Source organism: Uloborus diversus, chromosome 2 (assembly GCF_026930045.1).
Source record: "Uloborus diversus isolate 005 chromosome 2, Udiv.v.3.1, whole genome shotgun sequence".
NCBI lineage: Eukaryota > Metazoa > Arthropoda > Arachnida > Araneae > Uloboridae > Uloborus > Uloborus diversus.
Genome location: NC_072732.1, coordinates 43,897,302 through 43,922,675, shown reverse-complemented (window position 1 = coordinate 43,922,675; position 25,374 = coordinate 43,897,302). Strand labels below are relative to the sequence as shown.

Genomic DNA, 25,374 nt, shown 5'->3' with positions numbered 1-25,374 from the left:
ATTTATAATTTACGGTGAAATGTTTTCAGTCATAAAGAAATGTCAACAGCATTAAGCATTATTTATAGATAAAGTTTTAAAATTTCTTACTGGGGTTTAAAAAACCATTATGATTGATTAAAGGGAAAATGTGTGCACTAATAGTTTCATAATTTTTATAATTAAACTTTATTTTAACAATCAAGCTTAATAGGTATTGTTGTATACTAAATATTTAAATGTTCAAAGATACTAAATTTTGGCTCGTGTTATTGAGCAGAGAATAATAATGCGTATGGATACATACCTAAAGCCAAATGAAAGAAGATTGTTTTTGTAAAATCAGATAAATCATAAGCACTATTAAAATGCCCTCTGAATTTCAATGTGTATTAGTTAAATAGTATTCGTTTCTCATTAGTATAATAACATCATTTATCCGAAAATTTTCCTTTTTGCCTCGTTGAATTTTGATGATTCAAAATTATGTCTCTGTAGTTTCATGTTAATAAATATGGCATTAAAAATTCGCGGCCACAGTATTTTCATTTAGAAAAACTGATTAGTGAATGAATCATCGGTATGGAAGAACCTGAAATAATTAAAGTTTTTTAACCAGTTTTTTGATCACAATAGCAAAAATTAAAACAATGTTAGCTAACTATAAGAAATCACTTTAAAAAAGCACCATACATTTATTCAGTTTTATCAAGCTGCCAGCAAATCAAACAATAGCATTTTATACTTTGAAGAAACAACTGCACAATAATATTCACATTCACACATTATAACTATTATTTGTTGACACACATGTAGGAATATATATAGAATAATTTATATTTCTTTTTCATGGCAATAATATATGCTTATCTCTATTTATAGCAGCCATGTCCTAAGACTCTAAATGCATAATTATGCAGTTTGAGGAATGATTTTGGAGCATAGTTTTATATATTTGCGTTAGTAATACTTATTACTCGCATTACTTTAATCGAAGAACAACCTTCTATAAAAACGATATAAGACTTCATTGCAGAATTAGTTCAAATGAATTTTTACAATATACGGCATACTCTATCACGATTTTTGCAAATGAAGTTGTATTGATTCGTAATTTTTAACGAATACAATTATTGTTCGAAGTTGTAGTGAATGATTTATAAAATTAAATCTTAATGTTTTTTGGTGACATTTTTCGCGAAATGCTGCATTTTTTCAGAATGTGGTACAAATCGTTCCTCTTAATTTACAACCCCCCCTTCAACTGGAATGATTTATTTAATCAACACTTTCTTCATTTTCTTGATAACCGAAGAAGCATTAAACCAAGCAAAAAATACTATTCAATTTTATTTGAAGTTTTAAAAGCTAATACTATAATATATTATTTTAAACTCATTAGACAATACCAATAATTTTTCGGAAAGAGAATAAGGCATTCAATTTCCACTTCTGTTTTGTGATTTTATGTCATATAAGATTATTAATCGTATTGGCAAAACAATTACAGTTAAAAAACCATTAAAAACCTCTAAAACTAACTAAAGGACTTGTAAAACTTTAGTCCATATTTGTAAAAAGCAAGTGATTGTATCATCTACGATTACATCGATTTTGTTCAAACAAATTGAATTATAATAGAATTAACGATAAACATACTTTTAAGCTAGTTACTTGTATATTTGAAGAGTTAGTAAATTGCATTCATTACTGAAATTGCATAATTATGTCACAACCGCTGGTTTGATATGTAATCTTTTTATTTCGCTATTTTTATGTATATATATGTAACTATTCACCAGGACATAAAATTATAGCACCATATATAAAATAATCTTTCTTTACGAAGAAAAGCACAAATACAATGGGCTCCCCTAAACATATGGCAGGCTTTCTACAAAAATACAATCACAAAGAAATTTTATGCATTTTTTCTGAGAGTAAAAATTTTTATAACACGTTGTTTAGGTAAAACATTTTCAAAGAGGTATGTTTTCGTTACTGCGCAACCATTTGTAACCAAGTCTTTATTTTTTAAAAAACAGAAAGATTAATAGTTTTTTGTAACTTTAGTAATTGCATTTTAAAATATGTTTAAGTACGGGAGATCAAATGAAAGACAAATGTAAAATTTATTTTGATATTAAAAAAATATATATGAAAATATCGAATCCCTTTCTCTTCTATTGAAGGTTTCAAGCATAATTAAGCTATTAAGACAAGAATTACTGTCTAAACATGAATTTTAGTACGCATATTAAGATTTCACTCGAATTAAGATTTCACCACAAGTTTTGCGATAGCATTTCGAACTTAAATTATCATACTAGTATCCTTGATTTTATTCAAAACAAAGCTGTTAAGACAAGCACAGAAAAAAACATTTACAAACACACAGTACCATATACACATTGCAAGTTTCCCTTAAAAATAATGCTTCGAAACAAGTTTGAAATACAATTCCGAATACATGCGAACAAGTGAAAAAAACTATTTCGATAGAGTGAGAAAAGTTCTTTTGTTGTGGTAAAAATATTACGGAAAAATTGCTCTTAATAACTTTTTTTGCATACATTAATTTTCATGCTCTGACAAAAAGTTTTATAACTTTGAATCTCACTTCTACATTTTTTTAACCATTTGTGTCTTCGTACGTTTTTATGAAACGAGCAAGGATGGTTCTGGTGATATGAATGTTTTAAAATGCCAAATAGCTCATTCTAAAATCCACTCTTAAGTTTTTATCCTTTAAAATAGAAATCTCTGTAATAAACAGAGATTTCGATTCTACCCATTATTTCTTAAAGTTTAATAAACATTTTGAGAAGCATTTCATCACATAGAAGAATATTTTTGCCTATTCTGAAAGGAAAGTAGTTCATTTTGATTTATTTGTACAGATTAGGAAATGTTAGCCATTCGGAAATATCAGCTATCTGCCAATTAAAAACATAACTGTTTATCTATAAATAATAAACTCACGTTTTTAGCTGATTTTGCTATCTTGCACAATGTTAAAGTAAAATTTTTGCGAAATTGAATATTAAGTGTTTATAATCGCTACATAAGTAGATGATTTTTAATTTTGGCACTCATATTAGGAACAAGAAGAAAACCCCTGATACTTTGAAATCTCTGCCTCCCATTTAATGACAATCCTGTCAGCGAGGAAAATAAATCTGTGGTAACGCATCTCTCTTTTTTAAATAGGGTATATATCATCGTTGATGGAGTTTTGTTAGGAAGGGAAAAAAATCAGTTTTTATGAAAATTTTTAAACATTTTAAAAGTTATAACAACAATTTATTTAAAAGGAAAAAATAGCTTGAAACTAATTTACATTAAATTTTAATGAATTTTACAATAATTAACCAAATATTTTGGGGAACGGCTTACCCTCGCGTTTCTTTCCAACAACGGCCCTGATATCGTCAGCGTGAATTATGAACAAAATTTGACTACGTAAAACAAGAGACATGTGTATTATGAATTTTCTCTATCGAGCTTTAGAAGAAGATATTGGATATAGCGTATTAAAATTTTTTTATGATATTGAGCTACATTGTCTTTGTATCGAAAACATAACTCAAATTGATGGAACATAAGGAATTATTTCAAATTAATTTGTATATTTGCCATTACAACACGCAAAAAAAATTATATCTTTTTCTCCACATTGGATTAGTGTTTACGAAATATGTTCACAATTTCTTATAATCAAATTTCTTTTTTATTTCGTGGATCTTTTTGGGAATTTGGCAGACTAATAATAAATTTTGCGTAGTGAATAAAAACAATAAATATTGTGTATCAAGTAATTAACTTTTAGTTTTTTAATGAATAAATAGCATTGTTAAACAAGCAATGGTATGTTATGTTTCTATAAGTTTTACAGATTAATGTGATGTAATTTTAATTCATCCTGTTTAATGTTGATTCATCACGTTCGAAAAAACTCAAAAAATTTAAGTATGAGCATTTTGCTGCATTATTTAATAGCGTTATTCACTAAAATAGTCTTATATATTTCGTGCAGAGACGCAAAATTAAGCTTTCTGATGCTGGTTCACCACATTTTTCCATGACAGTTCAAACATTTATATTCCTTTCTTTGAAGGAAATCATTTACTTCTGTCAGTAAAACTTGTTTTCCGGATTAAAACCATGAAATTAGTTTCATACAATTTATATCTGAATACATAAATAAACATTTTTACTCTCAGAAAAAAATTATACTTTGATGTTATGTTCCCTGGTTAATTACAAAAATTTCAACAGCATATATTTTACATACATCACATAGTATATGTAATAAATAATTTATATCCTTTCACTGTTTATTACTGCATAAATTATCATTTTTAGTATGTATGGCCATTTCAATCTTTTGAGAATGAAGTCACATTCATATCTAAAGTTTGAGCCTTGTAAAATATTAAGTAATCTATGCACTTTTCTGTATGGTTTCTCCGTTTGTATATCTTATAGACATATTGTACATACGTGTGTATGCTATATTAATTATCTATAAAACTTCAACAATCATACTTTTCATTAATAATCATACCTTTTAAAGTAAAAATAACAGTATTACAGCTTGACAGTACAATTTTTTTTCTTTTGTTTTAACCATTTGTGTGTGGACATAACCTTAAAGAAGTCTTTATATTGATATGAAGGCAGTAGCAGAATTTTATTCAAATCTTAATAGTGTTTGCTGCAGCAATGAAGGTTTGAAAAGTGGAAAACAGTTTAAATTTATGAATTTTGCAGACAATTTAAATTCTTATTTTTACGTAAATGTTTTATAGTAATTAACACCAGAAAACCATGCCAAAATACACACAATGTCACATAAATTTCATCAGGTCCATAATGAAATTCATGCAGAAGTTAAGCAAGATTTAAATGGTCGAAATTTAATGCCTGCTCTTTATAAGCACAAAAGCGTTATAAACAGATAATGATACAGAGTTTTAGATATTTATATATATTTAAACAGTTTTCTAATCTTTGACAAACCTGTATTTGATATTTGATTTCTAGCAAAAGGAATCAATGAATTAATTGTATTTTGCTTTTATCTTGCGGTAAAATACCAGTATTTTAAACTTTATCTGCCACATTTTTTTTTCACTTCTTTTCTTGCAACTTGTTTCATTGTATAACATTAACATATCTCACTTATAAAATGGGAAATCTATCAAATACGCACAAACATCAACAAGACAAAAATAAATTATTCATAGAAAACAAGTATTCAATAATCACAAGTACTCATTCTATTTTAGCACAAAAAGCAGTCAACATACCACGTATAAAACAAACACCACAAGCATTTTAAAAGCTCTATTCGAGGATAGGTAAACGACATTTGGGGAATAATATTCGAATAAGCTACTTGCTCAAATTTCCAATGATATCAAAATGGCCTAATCTGTGATATTGTTGCCCAAAAAACTATTCTCCTTGCAACTTCGTACTATTCCAAGTTTCATTGTAGTACAAACTGGTGGATTTTTTTTTGATATAATCTAAGAACAACTTAAAAAAAAATATTTTTTAGCAATTTTTTAAGCTTATTTTTTTGTAATATTTTGAATCAAATTTGGAAAATCTTTAAAGGTGTCTCACGTCAAAGTTAACATGAAAAAATCGTAAGATTCACTGCAAAAGATGATCACACATTTTTTCTATATAATTTTACAGCATCAAATTAACTGAGTGAAATAAGTAGATCATTAAAACAAAATGAAATAAAAAATTGTTTTGGAAACTGCAAAGGCCAATCAATAAATTACCAAATTTCATTAATTATTATTTATTCTAATATTTTGTTTTTGTTCCTTATAATATGCAAGAATATGTGCAAAAATATTTAAAGCATATTTCTCCCAAAACAAGTGATTGATTTATCTACCCTTGAATTTGAAGCAAACTTCTTTACGTTTATTTTATTTTAACATTTAATTGCGCAATTTTTACATGTGACATAGCTTGCGACAGTTTTGATAGAACAGTACACATTTTCGATTTTATTTTTAACCTATACTAACTGACTATAAAATGCATTTTCTTTGTCCTTCTTTGGAGTATCATAGATCCAATAAAAGCAACTGCTGTTCGTTAAAAAACTGTTTTTTAAATGAAAAACTGGTTCTGAGTTTTCCGCATATTGTTTGAGTGATTTTTCAGAGTTATTCTTATCACACTTTAAACTTGACTTACATAATTCATTTACTTATAAATTGTTGTTACATCAAGTATAAAATAACAAAAAAGCTTGTTCTCTCATCTAATTGAGCTTAAAAGAATGCCCGCAAAAAATACGTCGGAGTTAACTTAATGATTACTGAAAAAATTGTGTATTACAAAAAACTCTGAGCAACAAAATGTTAGATTAGCCAACATTGCTATACGAGCTTAATTACAGTGATTTTTTTTTCTTTCTGTAAATTTATTATCTACGTTCCGCTAGACAATTCTCAAACTGTCTCTTGTCCGTTTACCGAGGAATAGAGCTTTATTTGTTTATTTACAACTGGAAATGGTATCAGTTCCATGTAAGACAATGTTATTGATTGATACTGGTGCACAGATGTGTATTGTTAAACAGAGCATTATTACCCACGTAAATGACTATTACCCTCGATAATTTATTTAAAAATATTGTTCTTAAGTAGATACAATTCTTGTTTATAATCACAAAAGTAGTAATATGAGTCAATCTTAAAGTGTTATTGCTTCGAGATCGACTCATATTACCAGTAAATATTAGGATGAGAAGGGAGAAAATTTTAAACATCATTTTCAACTTTCCAACCAAAGAAGTATGTAAAATAATTTTTGATACCAATGTAAAAGAATATTTTAACGAGATAATTTATTTACACGATTTCGTTTTGCAATATTAATTATGACCACATTAGACTGAGAAGGATGTACCTTGATTTCTACAAAACATTAGTATCAACAATAAAAGAATGGAAAGTTTCTGTATTATAACAAGACGTTCTATTTTTAATTTAGAAGAATGAAACCATTTGTGCTCAAAACTCATCTACTTAAGAGCAACGCAGAAACGAAAAAGCGTAAAAAAGGTAGGAAAGTATATATATAACATTTGTTTTTGCAATACACATGCAGTTAATTAGTTTGTATTTTTATTCCTCTATTTTTCTTGTGCGAAACATTGATTTATATATTTTAAAATTTTTTTAGTATTATTTCATTCAGATGAAAAAATAAAAAAAGGAAGACACGCAAATAACATCAAACATTATAAAAACAATCCTGTATTTTCCAATGTTATTTCAATTTTTGTTGCAACTTTCAAAACTTAAGGGAAAATGTAAGAACACAACTAATTGCTGAAATATTAAACTAAATCATAAGTGAAAAATTTATTAAAACGTTTTATAACAATGATTAGATCATTGCAAACGTAACAAAAAATTATTTTACAAAATATAAGTATTGTTAAAAACGTATAAGTATGAGATGAGAAATAAGACTAGATAAAATGCATTAAGTTCAGAGTACACTGAAGAAATAAATGACTAGGAGTTAATAAAACTTTAAATACTGAAACAAAAATACTTTCGCGAAGGACAAAGTAAAAATAAATTTTTCATTTAAAACGTTTGTAAAAATTAGGAAATTAGTTCTTATTTTTGAAAAATACTCATTACGCTTCGCGTAAATTCAAAATTTTGAAATCGTGGAAGAAAAAAAAGTTTAGAATGCTTTCTACTTATTGGTAAAAATATGGACCAGAGTTCTCCTTTTACACAAGTTCATTTTCTCACATTAGTGCATCCTTTGTTTCATCTAACTTTAGGGAGCATATGGCTCCTACAAGAAGAACCGCTGCTGTTGTCAAAATAGGCAGAGCTTTGCTGATGTTGATGTAATAAGCAAAAGTAAAATTGCCCAAAATAGCTGCCACTCGGCTGATTGCACTTAGCAAACCATACCCTGTTGCCCTGAAAATGCCAAAAGTTAAGATGAAAAATTTCATTTCATGATTAGAAAATACATTTATGAGTAAACTCATGAAAGTTATCGATAAAATCTTATTGTCAATGAAAATAAATAACGTCTATTTTAAGTGAAAGGTAATAAATTAGATTCTCTGAAAGCAAGGCAAGTGAAAGAAAAATGTATATGCATTGTAAATAAAATCCAAAAAATCCAGCAAATCAATCAAAAAATAAATCATTTAAATTGTTTTTCATGAATTTCACTTGTGTAAATTTCGGGATTTCAGTTTCTTTTTCTTTTTATTTTGACAATTTGTGCCTTCATTACAAAACCTTTTGAAGTTATAGAACAGCGGCAATTAAACAAAATAACATTGATCCACAGGCTTCTCATGAAGCTCCTTTCCTAGACGAATCATGATAGCACCAGTAGTTCTTTCGAGTAGCGGTCTTGTTCAAAAAATAGACCACGCAATCTCTCCTACCGAAATAGAAGTTTTCGTGGCGCACTGTTGCCATTCGTTTACATGGTAGGAGAGATACCGCGGCTAATTTTCGTTATCTTGTATTGTAAAACGAAAATGGACAATTTTAAAGTTAAATTTTGTATATTTTCTGACGTTTCTTTTTTTTGTTTCTTTCAATTTGTTTCTTAAATTATAGTGATTACGTTCTTTCTAACAATTATGCATTTTCTGATTCGCTTAGTGATTAGGCTAAAATATTTACTCCCACAACAATAATGGTTGTATACAAAAACTTTGCATTACGGTTTAAATGTAATTATTGTTGTTAACAATTTAATTGGACAGTTATTATTAACAGCAACCTCTCTTACCCATGTGCGCAATCTCTCTGATCCTGGAAGGACTAATTGCGCAAAAACATTGTTACAACTGTTACATTACATTAAAGCGTAAAAGCAAAACAAAAATGCAAATGCATAACCAACAAATTTTGTCACAATTGTTCATGAATAGTTTAGCAAGACAATGGCATCAAGAGTGCTTTTTATTATTTTGGTGGGTTATATGTGGGTGGTTTGGTGGTTACTATTTTTACTTTTTTTGTGCGCAAAATCTCCTTGTTTCTTCTGAACACAATTTCTGTTGATGTTCATCTATTAAATTCTGAGAGCTTAATTGGTCTGCTGATTTCAAAACTTCAGTTATTTTCGTTTGACAGATCATGTTTTTTCTCCTACACCTTACTTGAATGCTGCTTATTTCCACAAGAGAGCACATATCACAGGATGCCTTACTGCTCTCCTATTGGCAAGTATAATTCATTTTAAATTAAAATAAAATGTTTATTGTTTAAAATTATTATCTGTGAGAAAAATTTTAATTCACTCTATTGCCACTGCAAAAAGCAAAAGGCTCAATAAGAAATGTAGAATAATTCCGTGCTTAACAGTAACATCAAAGAGAAGTTTTTTAATTTGTGAGTGCAAAATTTAATGATCGTTGATTTCTTTAAAATCTGTTTTCTTATTTGTCCTATATAGCTTTTCAAAAATGTGAATTGGTCGTTTTGATCCCAATGTAGCTTTAAAACTTGATATGATAGACTAAAATTAGGATTAGTTTTGGACTCAGAGGTGTTAAGTTAGTCAAAAACAAATTGTAGATCCGTCAGCTGAATGTTTTAATTCAAAATAAAACAAAAGATACTGTCCGTTTTTGAAAGCAAAGACTAACACTCGGGATGGATTCCATTTTAAAGAGGGGCGATAGGTTGAGGATGGACACTTTCCGCTCGCACTTGCTATCTCTGTCTTTTTCGACGCTACTTTGGAGGAACTGCTGAACACGTCATTTTGTACCTTTTACTTCCGCATTTCCCTCCCTATTTTGAAAAAATTAGAGCAGACCTGACGCATGCGCAAACTGGTGGAAGGTCTCGGCTAATGAAAACAGACGGTACATTCCCGAAATAAAAAAAACTTCGAAATAACCCTTTAATAATGGGGATCACCTTGCCCTGACTTTCAAAATGGTTTTGCAGACGTTAATGACAGGAGAATGATGTTTAAATCTTATTACCTTAATGTAACTGGATAAGATTCTGTAGTGATAACATCAACAGCATTCCATCCAGATATTGAGATGAAATTGAACAGAGCTTCAAAAGCAATGACAGTTGTTCTGGTGTCAAGAAACCAAATGAAGAAAGCGCTCAAGCTTGTCAAAAACAGTGATGTCGCTAAAAAAAAAGTAACTATTACATTTCAATATATCAATAACTATAAAATACAGCAATAGGTATATTAATTACGTTAGCTCATAAGCTATTAATCTAAAAATTGAAATATTGTGTTTTCAGTCACGAAGAAAACTTACGAAGTTCAAATAGCTGAAAACAGAGATGAAAATTTAAAGTTTATTGCTTTAAGTCATTCGAAACAAGTTTTAGGGGGTCATTCAACTCTAACAGAACTTGATGAAATTGAATTCGACCAATTTTATCAACTAATCGCACATACGGTAATTTACTTTGCCCCCCACCCAGAAGGAATTTTCTGGCTGCGCTACTGGTAGATGGACTTTGATAGAGTCGAACAAAATCGAGTTAAATGAGCCCCTAAGTTGTAACTTTTGCCTTAAAATAACCAGTTTCTGCATACCTTTTGAGCATTTTGTATGGCAAATTAAGAAAATGTGCCACTAGAGTACTTTTCTTTCAAATTAATTTTTAGATTATTTTTTTTCAAAGTACCTAGATTTTTTTTGGAAAAATATTTGAAAGTTAAAACTAGAAAAGAAATTCATTTCTTATATTATACTGAAGCTACAAACATAAGAAAAACACTTCATAAGGCACAATGTATAAAAATTAATCACAAGGAATGTTTTAGAATGACTCGCTAAATTTTATCGTATCTCTGCTAGAACAATGCTCTTAAAAAATAAGTTCAGCCTTTCACATTTATATACATTAACACTAAAGAAGCTTCATTTAATGATAATAAACATTAAAGACGATTGTTAAATTCGAAACTAAATCACTAAGTGAAGTTTATAGCGAACATATTTAACCGAAATCTCTGAACTTTCCGACAAAGTTTTGATACTGTACAAGTCGTTTTCTTTGCATAGGAAATTGCATTAGGGTCATTTCATGCGAAATGAGCAAAATTCGCAAAAAAGTGGTGGCCGCATGGTAACAGATTTTTATGAAATTTGGTATACAGGTTCCTTTTATGCCTAGATAAAAATGTCTAAAATATTTTTGCTTAAAATTTTTTATTTAAATAGTTACATGCGATTGAAAATTGGTCAAATTGAACAGCATTCTCATAAATGCTAAATGTTGCACTTTTGAAGGCTTGTATCTTATTAACTATTTAATGAAAACATAAAAGTTATATGTTTTTGCAATCTATGGAGTAGGGTAATCAATCTGATATCAGTAAAATTTTCAAAATTATCATAGTTAACTTTTAACAGAGTTTCAAAAACTGAAAATATTTCAATTTTCTCATAATTAAGCATTTTATTTTTTAATCTCTATCTTTAAGGAATGCATTAGCTTTGATGAAATTAATACCCAATAATGTGCTAAGTATCATAAAAGAAATACCTTACTTTTGAAGTTGTATTTTAACTCATTTGTGTTCAAAATCAGTTTTAAACGTAGTGACATTTTGTAAAATGATGATTTTCCCCTTCACGTACACACAAAAATTCAAATGAGGGAAAATTCAGACAACTTTAAAATTTTTCAAGAATGTAGAGCTGTGTTTCTACTATTTGCTTGAAGAAACTCGAAATTGGTTTTTGATTTCCAAACGTAAAATAAAATTCAGAAAAATAGCATTTTCTTTCTGTTTTATGGGTCAATCCATACAGATTCGACGGATGGTTGCGCTCGACCATTTTCAATTTTTTTTGAAATTCATATCCCTAAAAGCTGCATATGAAAGATGTTTAAAATCACTTTTATTTTTTCTCTCAAGACCTTTGATTTTTTAGAGGTCATCAAAAGTGATTTTCGTAGTCAAAAATGGGACTTTTAGACCTTTGCATTTTGGCCAAAATCTATTTGAATTACATTTATGACAGTTAATTTAACGCTTTGATGTTAAAGTGCATAAGTTGATAGTCTTACATTCTGCGTTACGTAGCTGTAAGTTAATAATTAAAATAATGGCAAGAGGTTAAAGTTCAAGGCCAAATGTAAAAATTTTACTCATTTCAAAGGGGGATAACTCACTTAGGGGACGGAAACACAAAATGAAGTACGGCAAAAACTAATCACTGGAACCATGCTAAAAAGAATATGTAACTGTTGCTGTGTGTTTGTGTACCCTTTATAGATTATAGCTCCTCAAAAATCGGAAAAATGACAAAAATGACATTTTTAGACCCCAGTAAACCAAAAGGGGATTGAATTAAAAATAAAATTTCCTGGCCAATTGAATATTCTATTCAAGTTCTATACATGTTATACATATTGTTTTTTTTTTTTTTTTTTTTTTTTTTGTATTTGGTTTGTAAAAAAGATACAGGTTTTTGAAATGAAGCAATTTTGCTGGTCAATTCACACACTAAAACAGAAATAAAAAGTGTGAAAACTTCATGGCACATTCTTAAATTACGTTTATTGTGTCCTATATAATACATTATACTGAAAAAACATACTGTAATTTTCAAAATAATTATTTTAATTTGATAACTTAGAAATATTTGGACATGAATGAGTAGTTTATACTGTATGGAACCTGTATGGATTGACTCTTATGTGAAATTACGAGAATTCAAAGAACTGGATAAACGACTAAATGATACAAAAGCAAGTAAAATCGACATTTATTTCAATTTTAAAAAATGTACATTTCAGCATGTACTTCATAAACATCCTTTTTAGAAAATGAAACACGAAAGAAATGGTTGTTTTGCTAAACTTACAAAATAAAAAGAAGTAACTAATGAAATTTTACCTTAGTTCAAGTTACTCTAGTAACAAAAAATACGTTGATACCAATGATTAAAATTTAGTAGCATCTAAAAGACACTTCAATACATTATGTAAAAAAAATTGAGTAAATTTAAAGCATTCCCTCATCTTCAAAAAACATCTAAAATAGAGGAAAAAATGAAATTTTTGGAAATTTTCGATTTTTTTAAGTACAATTTCGTCATCAAGAAATTCATAAACAGTTACTAAATTAGAGCAGATAGTTACTTATAGATAGTTTTTCAATCTGAATCATTTTTACTGTTATTTTTTCATTAAATGAGCTAGAATAGTGATTTGAAATCTGAAGTAAATTGGCAAAATTTCAATCTTTGTTAATATTTCAGATTCAAAAAAAGATCCGAGTAAATTTTACTTTTCTCTTTCTCAATAGAGATTTGTTTAAAAAATGCGAAAATATTTATTTTTTAAGTGTACGTTTATAACTTATGGAGTTATTGAGTCATAAACTGGCAGCAATGAAGTCTGAAAATTTAGGCTTAGCTTAAGCATCAATTTCTAATTTCAATAACAAAGCAACTAACAGTTTTAAAACTTCCATATTTTGCATTCCCTCATAGATATACATGGTTTGCCTAAATAAAAATTTTCATTGAAATCTGTGACATGTCAGCCACAGCTGATTTGCTAATTTCGCATGGAATGACCCATTAATGATTGTTCAACTTGTCGAAGAATCTTGTTTTAGAGTTGAAAGGTGGCCAAAATCATTTATCAATTATTTTAGCGATTTTTTCCCATGTCTTGACAATAATCTTCTCACAAGTAGCCGTGAATTAAGTGCATTTTAAATGAGGTGAACATGTTCAGCGAAATAAAATATGCAGTATATTTTCTATTTTCAGCTAAAAATCTTTCTGTAGGGTCATCACGTTTGCGAAATCGTGTTGCTATTGTATTTAGCGAAATTGACAAAAGTGTTAAGTTAAATGTATATGATTAATAATACCATCGAATTATGCATTACATGCTAGTAATTTAATTATTATTACCAACTAGAAAATCGCCCGCCAAGATATGACGGGTGAAAATTACTTCTACATTTGAACGAAGCAATTGCCTGTTCGGTGATATTTTGATAGTTGAAATTCTAACCTTAACTCCATTGAATTAACCCTAAACTCCAGTAGATAGCTTCTTTTGTGACCACATTTTCGTTTCTTCATTCCCCTGAAATGAATCTTACCAGTAAAACAGTTAAGTTACCTTATCCAGTTCAGCCTTGTCACAATAAAGCCTTTACCTACATTTTAAACATTACCTAAACATTTATCAAATTATCATGACTTCGCGCTAGTTTCATTGTTGATGACGTCCGTCAGGAGCGATACTCGATCATTGGCTATTATATACGTATATGAGGATGAGATTGCCCTGTTGAAATGAAAGACTTATGCCGTGGTTAGAATGAGAGTGGAATAAATACAGGGGTGTCTATTACCCCTAAGAGCAAAAGGCGCATCCCACTCAAAATACCATGAAGGCTCCCTTTTCAAGGCAAGAGTCCCCAAAAGCTAGAACTAGAAAAAAGAAAAAAAAAAAAATACCCCGCCAAACGACCCGCTAAAATTTTCAATGGCCCAGTCTGAGCCATGACACCTCCTCCCCCTCCAGGTAGGCACCCCTGATAAATAATCCCAACATAGTTTCAAGTAATTGCCGGAATTGTAAAAACAGTTGAAAAAAAAATCAGGAATGTGTACATTTTAATTCCAAGAGAAAGATGTTTATTTAAATAAAGGTGCTTTTTAAATACACATCAAGTTTTATGAGCATATTATAGAGCAACGTTTATAAAAAATTACTTGCAACTTAATAAATAATGCATAACGTGACTTATGACAATAGACAATGCTTGCGCCAATTTAAGTTTATAAATATGTAATACATTTTGTGTCTGACTTTACAAAAAGCAGTTGAATAATTACTAATATTATCAGTCGATCGTCATATACTGGAAAAACAAGTAGGGGAGGGTGGCCCAAAGCGGGTAGGTTTTCCAAGAACGCTCAAAAATTATAGTTTTTGGATTTTATCGCAACAATTTCGGTTTTATTTCCTATGTTGAACTTCAAAATAAAATGTGATTTTTGTATTATTTCAAATGCAATATTTATTTATTATCAAACTTTACAAACATTGGAAAAACCTGATTTGCCCTACAAGGGAGCCGTCCAAAGCGGATAAGCTTAACTAATTTTGGTTTGCTAATAAAATATGAAGCTATAAATGATTAAAATAGTTTCCTAGCTACATGCCATTTTAAAAAAATATATAAAGCAGTTGTACTTATCCAATTTAAAGTTAGCACATTTGTTTATAAAACATAAAGACTGTTTATAATTATGTTTATAAAACATAAATAACTGATTAAATTAATAGACTAATTAATTGCCATCCTAAAAAATCACTTCTTAAAGTTATACTCAACCTTTTGAAATATAAGATGTAATTCAACACACAAGTCAAGGAATTATAAATAAATATATGATTAAATCCTATACACGCTTTGCCCGACTCGAATTGCCGGAAGGCACGTTTTTGATTTCAATAATTATAACCTTACATTTAAAAAAGAAACAAACGAAATGACTATCGTAGTTTGTCAGTGGATGGTGTCAGAATAACCTAATATTATTGACAATCAAAAAAATTAGCTAGTCGACTATTCGCAAGTTACGAAACTTAATTAATTTTAGAAAGGTATCGTTTTTTTAATTTTAAGCCTGGTTGCACCATGCCGTTTCACTGCTGTTTCGCTCGTTGGGACTGATTAAAACTCGGGGGTATTCATGTAAACACGACATACATATTAGCCCGGTCAAAATAGACATTCGAGTTCGGAAAAATTCCCATAAAGCTGAAAATTGGTACAGACCTTAAGAACATCATTATAACTGAAATGTCAAAAGTCCTCATCGACCCGAGTGGAGCTAAAAATTTTATGCAAGGTCAAAGGTCAAAATTGAATTTTTTTTAAAAAAAATTGAAAACATTCATACAGTGCTGAAAATTGGTACAGACTTTAAATGCATCATTGTGAATGATATATGAAAAATTCCCATCGATTCCACTTGAACTAAAAATTTTATGGAAGGTCAAAGGTCAAAATAAACAAGAAAAACTTAAAAAATCGGAAAAATTCACATAGAGCTGAAAATTGGCAGAGACACAAAATACACAATTATAAATGAAATATAAAAAATCCCCATCGATCCCACTTAATATAAACATTTTATGCACGGTCAAAGGTCAAAAAAATGTTTTTTTTTTTTTTTTTGCAATTTTTTCAAAACATAACTGTTATTATAAAAAGCGCATATTAATTTGTATATTATACAATATGTTGAAAAGACGTTTTTATATGAAGTTCAACTCTTTCTGGTTCAAATTATGTGAAAATGGTGAAACAAGTACAACATTATCCCTTATTTAACGGATATAAGATGCCTCTCAGTACCTATTATCCCTAATCAGATTCTTCAGGTGCAGCAGCAACAATTTCTCTAGCCTTTGCATACAAAGGTTGATCAAAAGTATTAAGTAATGCTTTGTATTCTCCAAAGCACAAAGTAAAGTAGTGTATATAATATTGTAGTCATTTGCAGGTTGGTGAATAAATGGTAAGAACAAAATTCTAGACATTGAAAAATCCATATTATTCTTTGTTAAACCTTCAATATAACCGTTCCAACCTGATAGCGATAAATTATTCCAGTTCCCATACAACCATAACAAATCTATTTTCCAGAGTAAGAAAGAAGTTGTATCACTTTCATAAGCAAAATTCTGAGCAGTTATTTTACTATATCCTACTACACCATTATCGTGGTACTCTTGTGTTGGCACATGATCTTTTTCTGCAAAATCTTTCGCTGAAATAATTTGTTTCATTCGCGATAAAGGATCTTCTGCTAAAACTGAACTTCTAGGAGCAATAATTTGGATCATGCCCATTATGTGTAGAGTGTTATGGCCATCTAAAGTGTGTACGTTAATACCAGCATTGTCTGCTGCGTATTTTATTGAATACGCAGTTTCCGGTTTCTGGTGGTAAAATATGTGACTGATGGTTAAACACTGTAGCCGCCTCATACGCCATAGTATCATTATACGAAGCACTTAAACCAAAAGACGAGAAAATTTGTATCAAACGTTTAGATCCAAATCGTCGATGAAAAAAAACTGAGAGACCCAATTGTAATATCGAGATGAAAGATCTAGGACGAACAGCAGCCATAATACAGTGGCTGACACTAGTACATATTAATTTCAAATGTTCCAATTTAGATCGTTTTCTTTTTAAGATAATTTGCTTCAAAAAATAAGTCAATGACTCCGGAATGTCACTATTAATATTTTCAAACATTTGACATGGCGGGGGATAATTGTTAGTGTCGCACACGACAGATTGAATATCTTCTTGAATAATTTCTGCCGCAGTCTTAAGTACCCTAAATCTTTCCCCTTTTGCTGTTTTTTTTTTAATTTTATTTTCGTACCAAGCTTTGTTCAGTATATCGTGCTGAGTGTAAACAAATCATTGCTAAACTTCCACGTTTCTCGGTTATAATCATTCTATTGCCATACCTTAACTTTAATCTGTTTTTGATTGTTTTATCATCTGGGATTTCAGTTTTAACAATATTTTTTAGTTCTTACAGTGAAAACCGACAATCATCATTATTTTCAATATAATCAAATATTTCTGTCATCGCCATAGTAACAGCGGGATTTTCAGGACGACCTGCTTTAAGACCTACAGAACGCTTTAGAAATGAAGTGTAGCAATTAGAATGGTACTCCGCTTCAGCAGCAACTAAATCGTATTCATATTGTATGCGTGCAATAACAATTTTTTGCTACGTCCACTGAACGATTATGTGCAATCTTTAGAATAGTATCTTTAAAGGAAAGAGTAGCAACTTGACAAATTCTACGCCGTATATTCTGCTGTTTTTTCTTTTCAGTCTCTTCATTTGCTTCATCATAACAAAATAAGCAACCGTTTTTAAAACAAAATGTTGTCTCACCTGATAGGACTCTAGTACGAGGTGGACTACTCAGAGATGTACTGGCCTCTGTCTCTTGTTGTCTTTTAGCTGCCGCAATGCCCACTTTCGGGTGTACATTTTGCGACACTACATGAACTGATCCACCGACTGTTTGTCTTTCAAGTATTCAACAAACCCATCGTTCCTTGCACTACTTGAATCAATTATAGATTTTAGTCCGCGTTCAACAGTAACAATTTCACTGTCAGTCAAAGATTTATTGCAAATGAAGCAATCTTCCGGCATCTTTGAAGAATTATTTGCTAAGGGTACGTATTCATATCAAAAATAGTATCAATAAACCCGACTTTTCACAACAAAGAATTACTCCCTGTTAATAGGAGCACTTGTGCGACTGACTTTGCTCATACAAAGGAATCTAAGCGCATCCACTCTCCCCTGAATGTAATTTGATCTTTTCAATTTGAAGGGGGGGGGGTGTGAATCGTAAGAGGGGATAGGCATAGCGGTCAAGTGTAGTTTCTCGAGGTCACTCGAAAGAAAGAAAAAGAGCTTCAGTACTATTTCCAAGTTTCAAAAACTGCGATACCTTACGAATGTTATCATTTATTGGGGGGGGGGGGGTCACAAATATTGGGCTTTTTTAACACCTAGGGCAGATCCAGTTTCTGGTTTCGGAAGTACTTGTTATCAGAAAGGGATCAAAGTAATTTTAGGGCACAAATAGGGGGTTTAAGGTCAACGAAATATGTCATCAAAATGCAGCTTTAATTTTGTCGCTTACGGGGAGGGGGGGGGAGGGCTGGGGGTAAGACCACCAAGGCACAGCCTCTAAATCTCCGCTCGTATGTACATAAATGCATAGTTTTCAAACTTTGTATCCTCTATTTTAAGACACTTACCGTTTAAGAGATATTTGTGAAAAATTGATTTTCTGAGCTTCGACCTTGAATAAAACGTTTAGCTCCACTGGGATTCGTTGGGAACATTTGAAATTTCATTTATAATGATGTCTCTAATTATTTCTATGGTAATTTCATAGTCAAAGTACAATATTTGGACAAAAATTGGGATTTTAGGGTGAATTTTTAGAAATTTTGAGTCCTTGAACTGCAGTTTTAGACTTTATTTTATCGCTTTAGGGAGACGGGGGTATGACCCCTTGACCCATCCACTGAATCCCCTCCCGTTTGTGCATAATTATCTATTAATTATTTAGTAATTATCTATTAATTTTCAATCTTTGTATCCCCTATTTTTACAATAACACTTACCGTTTAAGAGATAGTTGCGAAAAATCGGTTTTTGACCTTTGACCTTGAATAAAATTTTTAGCTCCACCGGGATCGATGGGGACTTCTGACACTTCACTTTAGTGCTGTCCTTAACTATATTTGTGTTAATTTCATAGTCAAAGTACCAAATAGGAGTACAAATAAGGGGTCTAAGGGGTTTTTTTTTTAAATATGTCTCCAATGCCATTTTAACCTATATTTAGTAGCTTTAGGGTGGAAGGTATGACCCCATGACCCATCCTCGGAATCCCCACTTGTTTGTACACAATTGCATACCTTTCAAACTTTGTAACCTCCATTTTTTCGCTAACAATTATCGTTTAAGAGATCTATATGAAAAATTTTTGACCTTTGACCTTGCATAAAATTTTTAGCTCCACTCGGATCGATGAGGACTTTTGACATTTCATGTATAATGATGTTCTTAAGGTCTGTACCAATTTTCAGCTTTATGGGAATTTTTCCGAACTTTCGCTTTCTTTTGGTCTATTTTGACCGGGCTATATGCATCACCGCTTACACACCGAACAGCAGTTTCAGTTAGTGAGGAATTTTCGTATGCTCCTAGTAGGCGGTAAATTTTGACAGGTTTTGGTCCAGGTTGTTCACTTAGAAGAGAAACTAAAGAGGAAGACAAATCCATTCCATTAACATTCTTACCCGCCTATATAGTTCGCACAATAAAAGTACTGTTTCAGTCCTTTGTGCTTAAATTTTTATATTATAATTTATATAATTGTACGTTGGCTGGGTGGCGTGGAGGTATGGAGTTGGCCATCTGCGCCGTGGTCCCGAGTTCTGATCTTAGAGCAGGAATTAGTAAATGCAGGGAGAAAGTTCAATTAATTGCTTAGCAAAGCTGACCCAAGGACCCCAAGTCACGTGACTCAACGACGACAAGTGGTTGGCACGTTTTGCTTGAAACAAGCAAAAAAAAAAAAAAAAACCTGATTTCTTCCAATGCTTTGCTTTAAAATCTATCCCATGACTTGGGGTCTTGTTTTCACGAACTTTCAAGACACAGATAATCATCAGCGCTCATGTCGTACGTTTCTGCGTGGTGGAAAAAATCCCTTAGGTATTCGTTTGACTTTGCATGCCTCAACAAAATTCAATCCCTAATGCAATTTCGCATCAAAGAGAACCCAGGCACCTCCATCTGGTGCAAACTAGGCGTCAAAACTATATGTGCTATTGACATCCGCGTTATAATGGTGCCACATGAAAGACTGAATGCCATATTGGTGGATAGCACTAGGCATGCAAAAGGCTAATGCGCCTAAAGCAGCCCCCATTAGGAAAAAAAAAGATAACTCTGTTCGCAAACTGTCCAGAGTAATTTTCTTCGCCGTTTATGTCTTTCGCCCCATTCCGTCCTCAATGAATATTTATCCAAAACATTAAACTAATTGCAGTAGAAAACCATGTAATTAGTGATAAGTTCATTCACTAAAACGGTCTCGTGACAATGGATTAATCAGGTATATTCTTCTTTTTCCGTTCCCGTCGGATTTCAATTAAAAACTGAGAAACACTTATTTAAATTGAGATCTTAATTCAAGACTATTGTAAACATAGCAATTAATCAACGCGGTGAATTCAACTACCTTGTCAACTGCAATGTCAGCGAAAGACGAAACTTCGAAGCTTAATGTATGAAGAAATCTGGCTTTTAATTAAAGTTCTTTAACTTCACAAGCTCTCTTTTCGAGTTACGGCTCTTTTATCGGATGGGATGAGAAGCAAGAACGTAAGATTTATTATATATCAGCTTAAAAGTTTAAATACGTGAATTCTTTGCACTATTTTAACTAATTTAATGTTTTGATTTTATGTTTTTATCGAAAATATTATTTAAAATTGTTAATTACTTTTACGGTGATTATGATTTGGTAATGGTTGTTTTTAAATCTTTTGAGAAACATAAGTTTCATGGTAGAGTTCGATGTTTGTGATGCTTCAAAAAAAAGTTTTCAAACGTCTTCGTCAAGAGCTTTTTTCAACAAAGTTTGTTTTATGAAAATTCGCCTTTAAGTTCAAGATCTGTATTTACTTTAACTATCATTATAGGCGATAATAATAATCATTTTTTTTCTCTTTGAACGTGGGTTTATGAATTTGTTTTTCATCAAAGCTCTTTGGAGCAAGAGCTGTTTGAAGCAAATCCGCTTTTAAGTTCATGTTCTATGTTTGCCGTACATTTTCCCGTAGGTGCTATGCTAAAACATTTTGAATAGTTCAAAATTGAACGAAAAATTCTTCCAATCAAAAAGTTAAGCATAGGAATGAGGTGTCCTCGCCGAAATGTTTTGAACCACAATATTTAATCAAGTGAATCAATTAACCAACGTTTTGATGCACAAAAATTGCAAATTACTGCAGACATGTGTTTTGGCGTTGCAAGGAACACCTTTTTCAATGCAAAGGAGTGTGAGTTTTTGGATGAAAGTCATTCGAGGAAAGTTTGAATCGTAATATTCCCTCAAAAGTTATTATGGGGGAGGTGCGACAGGCTAACAGACGGACAGACACACATTTCCCCCATCTCAAAACCTTACTTTTCAACTTTCAATTTTTTAAATACTTATTTCATTGTTTATTTATCTCTGCTTTTGTTTTTTATTTTAACGACATTTCAAAGATGTATTAACCCTTCTTTCATGCTTTTATTTGCTTTCTTTTATTTTTGCAATAAAGTAGTCTAAAAAACAAAAGCTTTAAGAATGATTTCTGATTTGTTCAAATTTATCGCGAATGAAAAAAAGACTACAATTTCTGATAAACCAGCATAGAGCATATCTTTTTCCATTCTATAACAAATGAAGGACTAAGCAAAGGTGGTGCTTCAACACTTACCCATAGTTTTGACTCTCCCAAATCTATCCAGAATGAAGGAAGAAACAATGTTCCCTGGAATGATGGCAAGTTGTGCGATTAGGTTCTCCATGAAGACATCTGTTAGATTGTAGTTGAGGTCCACATCCACGCCACATCCATCATGGTGGAGGTCAAAACTGGAGTTCTTGAATATGCAGTTCACAAATCGGTAATCGTAGAAATCTGTGTGCTGTAAGATAAAATGGTGAATAAATAATCAAGTTAGTGTTACCGGCGTTTTCAACAAAAAACATCATTCGATATGCGTAGAAATTTATTTGTTATGATGAAATATAGACCGTTATTTCATTTAAGTTAATCCAGTTGAGTTTTTCAAAGAAATATTTTCGTAGTTACGTAGTATACTGACACTTGAATTTAAAACAAAATGAATGAGTTGTCGATATCTAAGGACATTAATAGGTATAGTTGCAAAGAATGATCATTTGCGTCAATAAAATCCTGAACCTTTCAGCAGTTATTGATTTTCTAAGCAGCAAATGAGTATAATAGAATTCGTTTCAAAAATTCAAAGTTATTCCATTTTGCCTACAATTTATTTTAAAATTTTATTAAATGTACAACAGCTCTTTAAAGTAGACAATAAAAAGAGCAAAAAGAATTGTAAATATTTTACGATCTGTTGCAAGAAGGCAATAATGTTATCACTGAATTAATCACTAATAAAGTTACTTAAGCATTTTTTTTCCGAAAAGCAATGGCCCCTATGCAGTACAGATTATATATAGATCATATGCCTCAGTACTCAATGGCAAAGTAATCTACAGTTTTTTACACATTATCTACCTTTTTTTCTTACCTGATTTTAAGAAAATATTTCTTTTTTCTGTTGTTGAAAAACTAACCGCGAAGAAAATTGCAAGTCGGCTATTAGTTCAAAACACCTTTATTCACAATAAGTTATGTGAGGTAGTTTAAATCAATAGCTCAAAGATCTAACGATTAGTTGCACAGCTGGATAAAATCTTTTAATAAGGAAGTTCTAATCCCACATTCCAATTCTTCTTTCATTCATACAATTTGTCTCATTTATTATTATTGGCGTGCATTTTATTAAAATGTGTCGAGATAAAAAGGTTATGGTGCTTTAAATTAACGAAAAAAATAAAAATAACTTTTTTACACGTAACGTCAAATTTTATCAATCAAAATATATATTTAATCAAATACAATGTTAAATCATATTATTCAAGGTCATATGTTTATTTCTTCTTCCTTCTTCACTCGAACAGCGAAGACGAATATTCCGGACAGCTTAAAACAGTGGAAAGCTGGAGCTCGGCTCAAGCTTGCACTGAGACGGTAGCACAATCAATTTACACTTCCACAATTTAGGCGTAGTACTGAAGAGGAGGGAAAGTCTCTAGTACCTTATGCCCAAAGCATATGCCAACGACCGACCCCAAAACTTTCGAGGCCACGAATCAAAACGCGACTACAGTGTATGTGCTCAAAATCATGCACTTGAAGAATGATAAAATTTAGCGTAATCTACGGTAGTTTACACTGCTATTTCACTGTAAAAAGAATATGCTAGTTAAATGATCAAATGATTTTCCTCAATGTATTACTTAATCTAAGTATACAAATAAATCGTAAATAAAAGTACAACCGGAAATAAAGGTATGTGCGCAATTTATAAATCCATTACAACAGTCCGCCCGCTATATATGTCATCAAGAAAGAATAAAACTTCCATTGAAATCTTTACTAATAATAAAGCTCAAAGTCTCTCTTCTGAAGGATGTCTGTAGGATGTCTGGATCTCTGTGACGCGCATAGCGTCTAGATCGTTCGGCCGATTTTCATGAAATTTAGCACAAAGTTAGTTTGTAGCATGGGGGTGTGCACCTCGAAGCGATTATTCGAAAATTCGATTTTGTTCTTTTTCTATTTCAATTTTGAGAACATTGTCCGGAGCAAAATTATCATAAGATGGACGAGTAAATTTCGAAATTATCATGACGTGGAATGGGAGAGCGAATGAACATAGTCAATTGGCGAGAAATTCGTCATCCATTATTTGTAAATATACAGGGGAACCGAATGACCTTTTAATTTTCAACTACGGGCAAAGCCGTGCGGGTACCACTAGTGTAAAATAAGATGCCAATCAAATAAAATGAACAATTAAACAATACTTAAACTTCCATGAACGTTTTTCGCTCCACAAGTGGCCAAATTGGCACTATCCAACCTTGCAAGGTCATTTTCTTAAATTTAGAAGCTATGGTCATTTTGATATTACGCGCACATCATTTGATTACATTCTTTTAAAATTAAGTACGTAGTAGATCTACTCACATCAAATGTCACTCTTGTAAAATTTGAGTTGAAAAAGAAGGTTTTGGACGAAAGAACTTTGTTAAAGGTTGAATCTTCAAATGTGCAATCTATGAAAATGACGTGATTTAGTATCAAGTTTTCGAAGCGGTCGTACTTAAATCGGCTGCTTTCAAAATGAATGTTCTCGTACAGAGCCGTAAAATTCTTATGATGAATGTATTGGTGGGAATACACAGTAGCATTGGCGTCATACTTTTCCTCTTCAAGTTTGCGTATGTATTCTGGAAACCAAATGGACATACCGTAGAATCTAGGGAAAAAAAGAAACATTTTAAATGCATTTGGAGTCATTATTTCGTAAAACTCTATTCATTCTATGAACAATAAACATTCCAACAAACAGAGACTGATTACCACACAGGCTGACTAGGCCTGAGTCTGGGGCCTCATGTCCCTTAAGGGCCCCAAATTTCTTAAAGAGAACTGTATGAAAAATAGATGTATTTTAAAAATAATAATTAATAAAACAATGACTTGTTAATTGCAAAAATTTTTATTCATTCTGCCAGTAACGAATTTATCATGTCATAACTATGAGGGGTCTTGAAGGGGGATTCATAAATGCACATGATAAATGATTTACATGTTCTGTGATACACAAAGAGGCCCAAACAATATACATTCCGACGTGGTAATAAACTGTAAATCAACCACTGCACTCCCTTCAGGGGGCCTCCAAATTATTGTGGGCCTAGTTCCGCACTTTTAGGGCCTGGCAACAAACAATATTTTCAATGGCTTTTGGAAGTTCAGCCACTGATGTCACATATAGCTAAAACATTTTTTTCCCAGTTACACAGGACTTGATTTTGTTGGATTTTATCTCAGAAAGAGGGTGAAGTATTTTCTTCGACTTACAAACAACACACACACACAGTA

The 25,374-nt window shown here is 31.2% G+C and overlaps 1 protein-coding gene across 1 annotated transcript in view; it reads right to left on the bottom strand.

The window, feature by feature from the left end:
* Nucleotides 1–7,783: 7,783 nt before the first annotated feature.
* LOC129235260 (synaptic vesicle glycoprotein 2B-like) overlaps nucleotides 7,784–25,374 on the bottom strand; it is a 51,232-nt gene continuing 33,641 nt past the window's right edge. The window contains exons 9-12 of the mRNA XM_054868973.1: nucleotides 24,454–24,745; nucleotides 22,108–22,318; nucleotides 10,007–10,166; nucleotides 7,784–7,964 (exon numbers count right to left, since the gene is read on the bottom strand). Coding sequence (XP_054724948.1) covers nucleotides 7,784–7,964; nucleotides 10,007–10,166; nucleotides 22,108–22,318; nucleotides 24,454–24,745 — 844 coding nt within the window. The remainder of the gene's footprint in view (nucleotides 7,965–10,006; nucleotides 10,167–22,107; nucleotides 22,319–24,453; nucleotides 24,746–25,374) is intronic.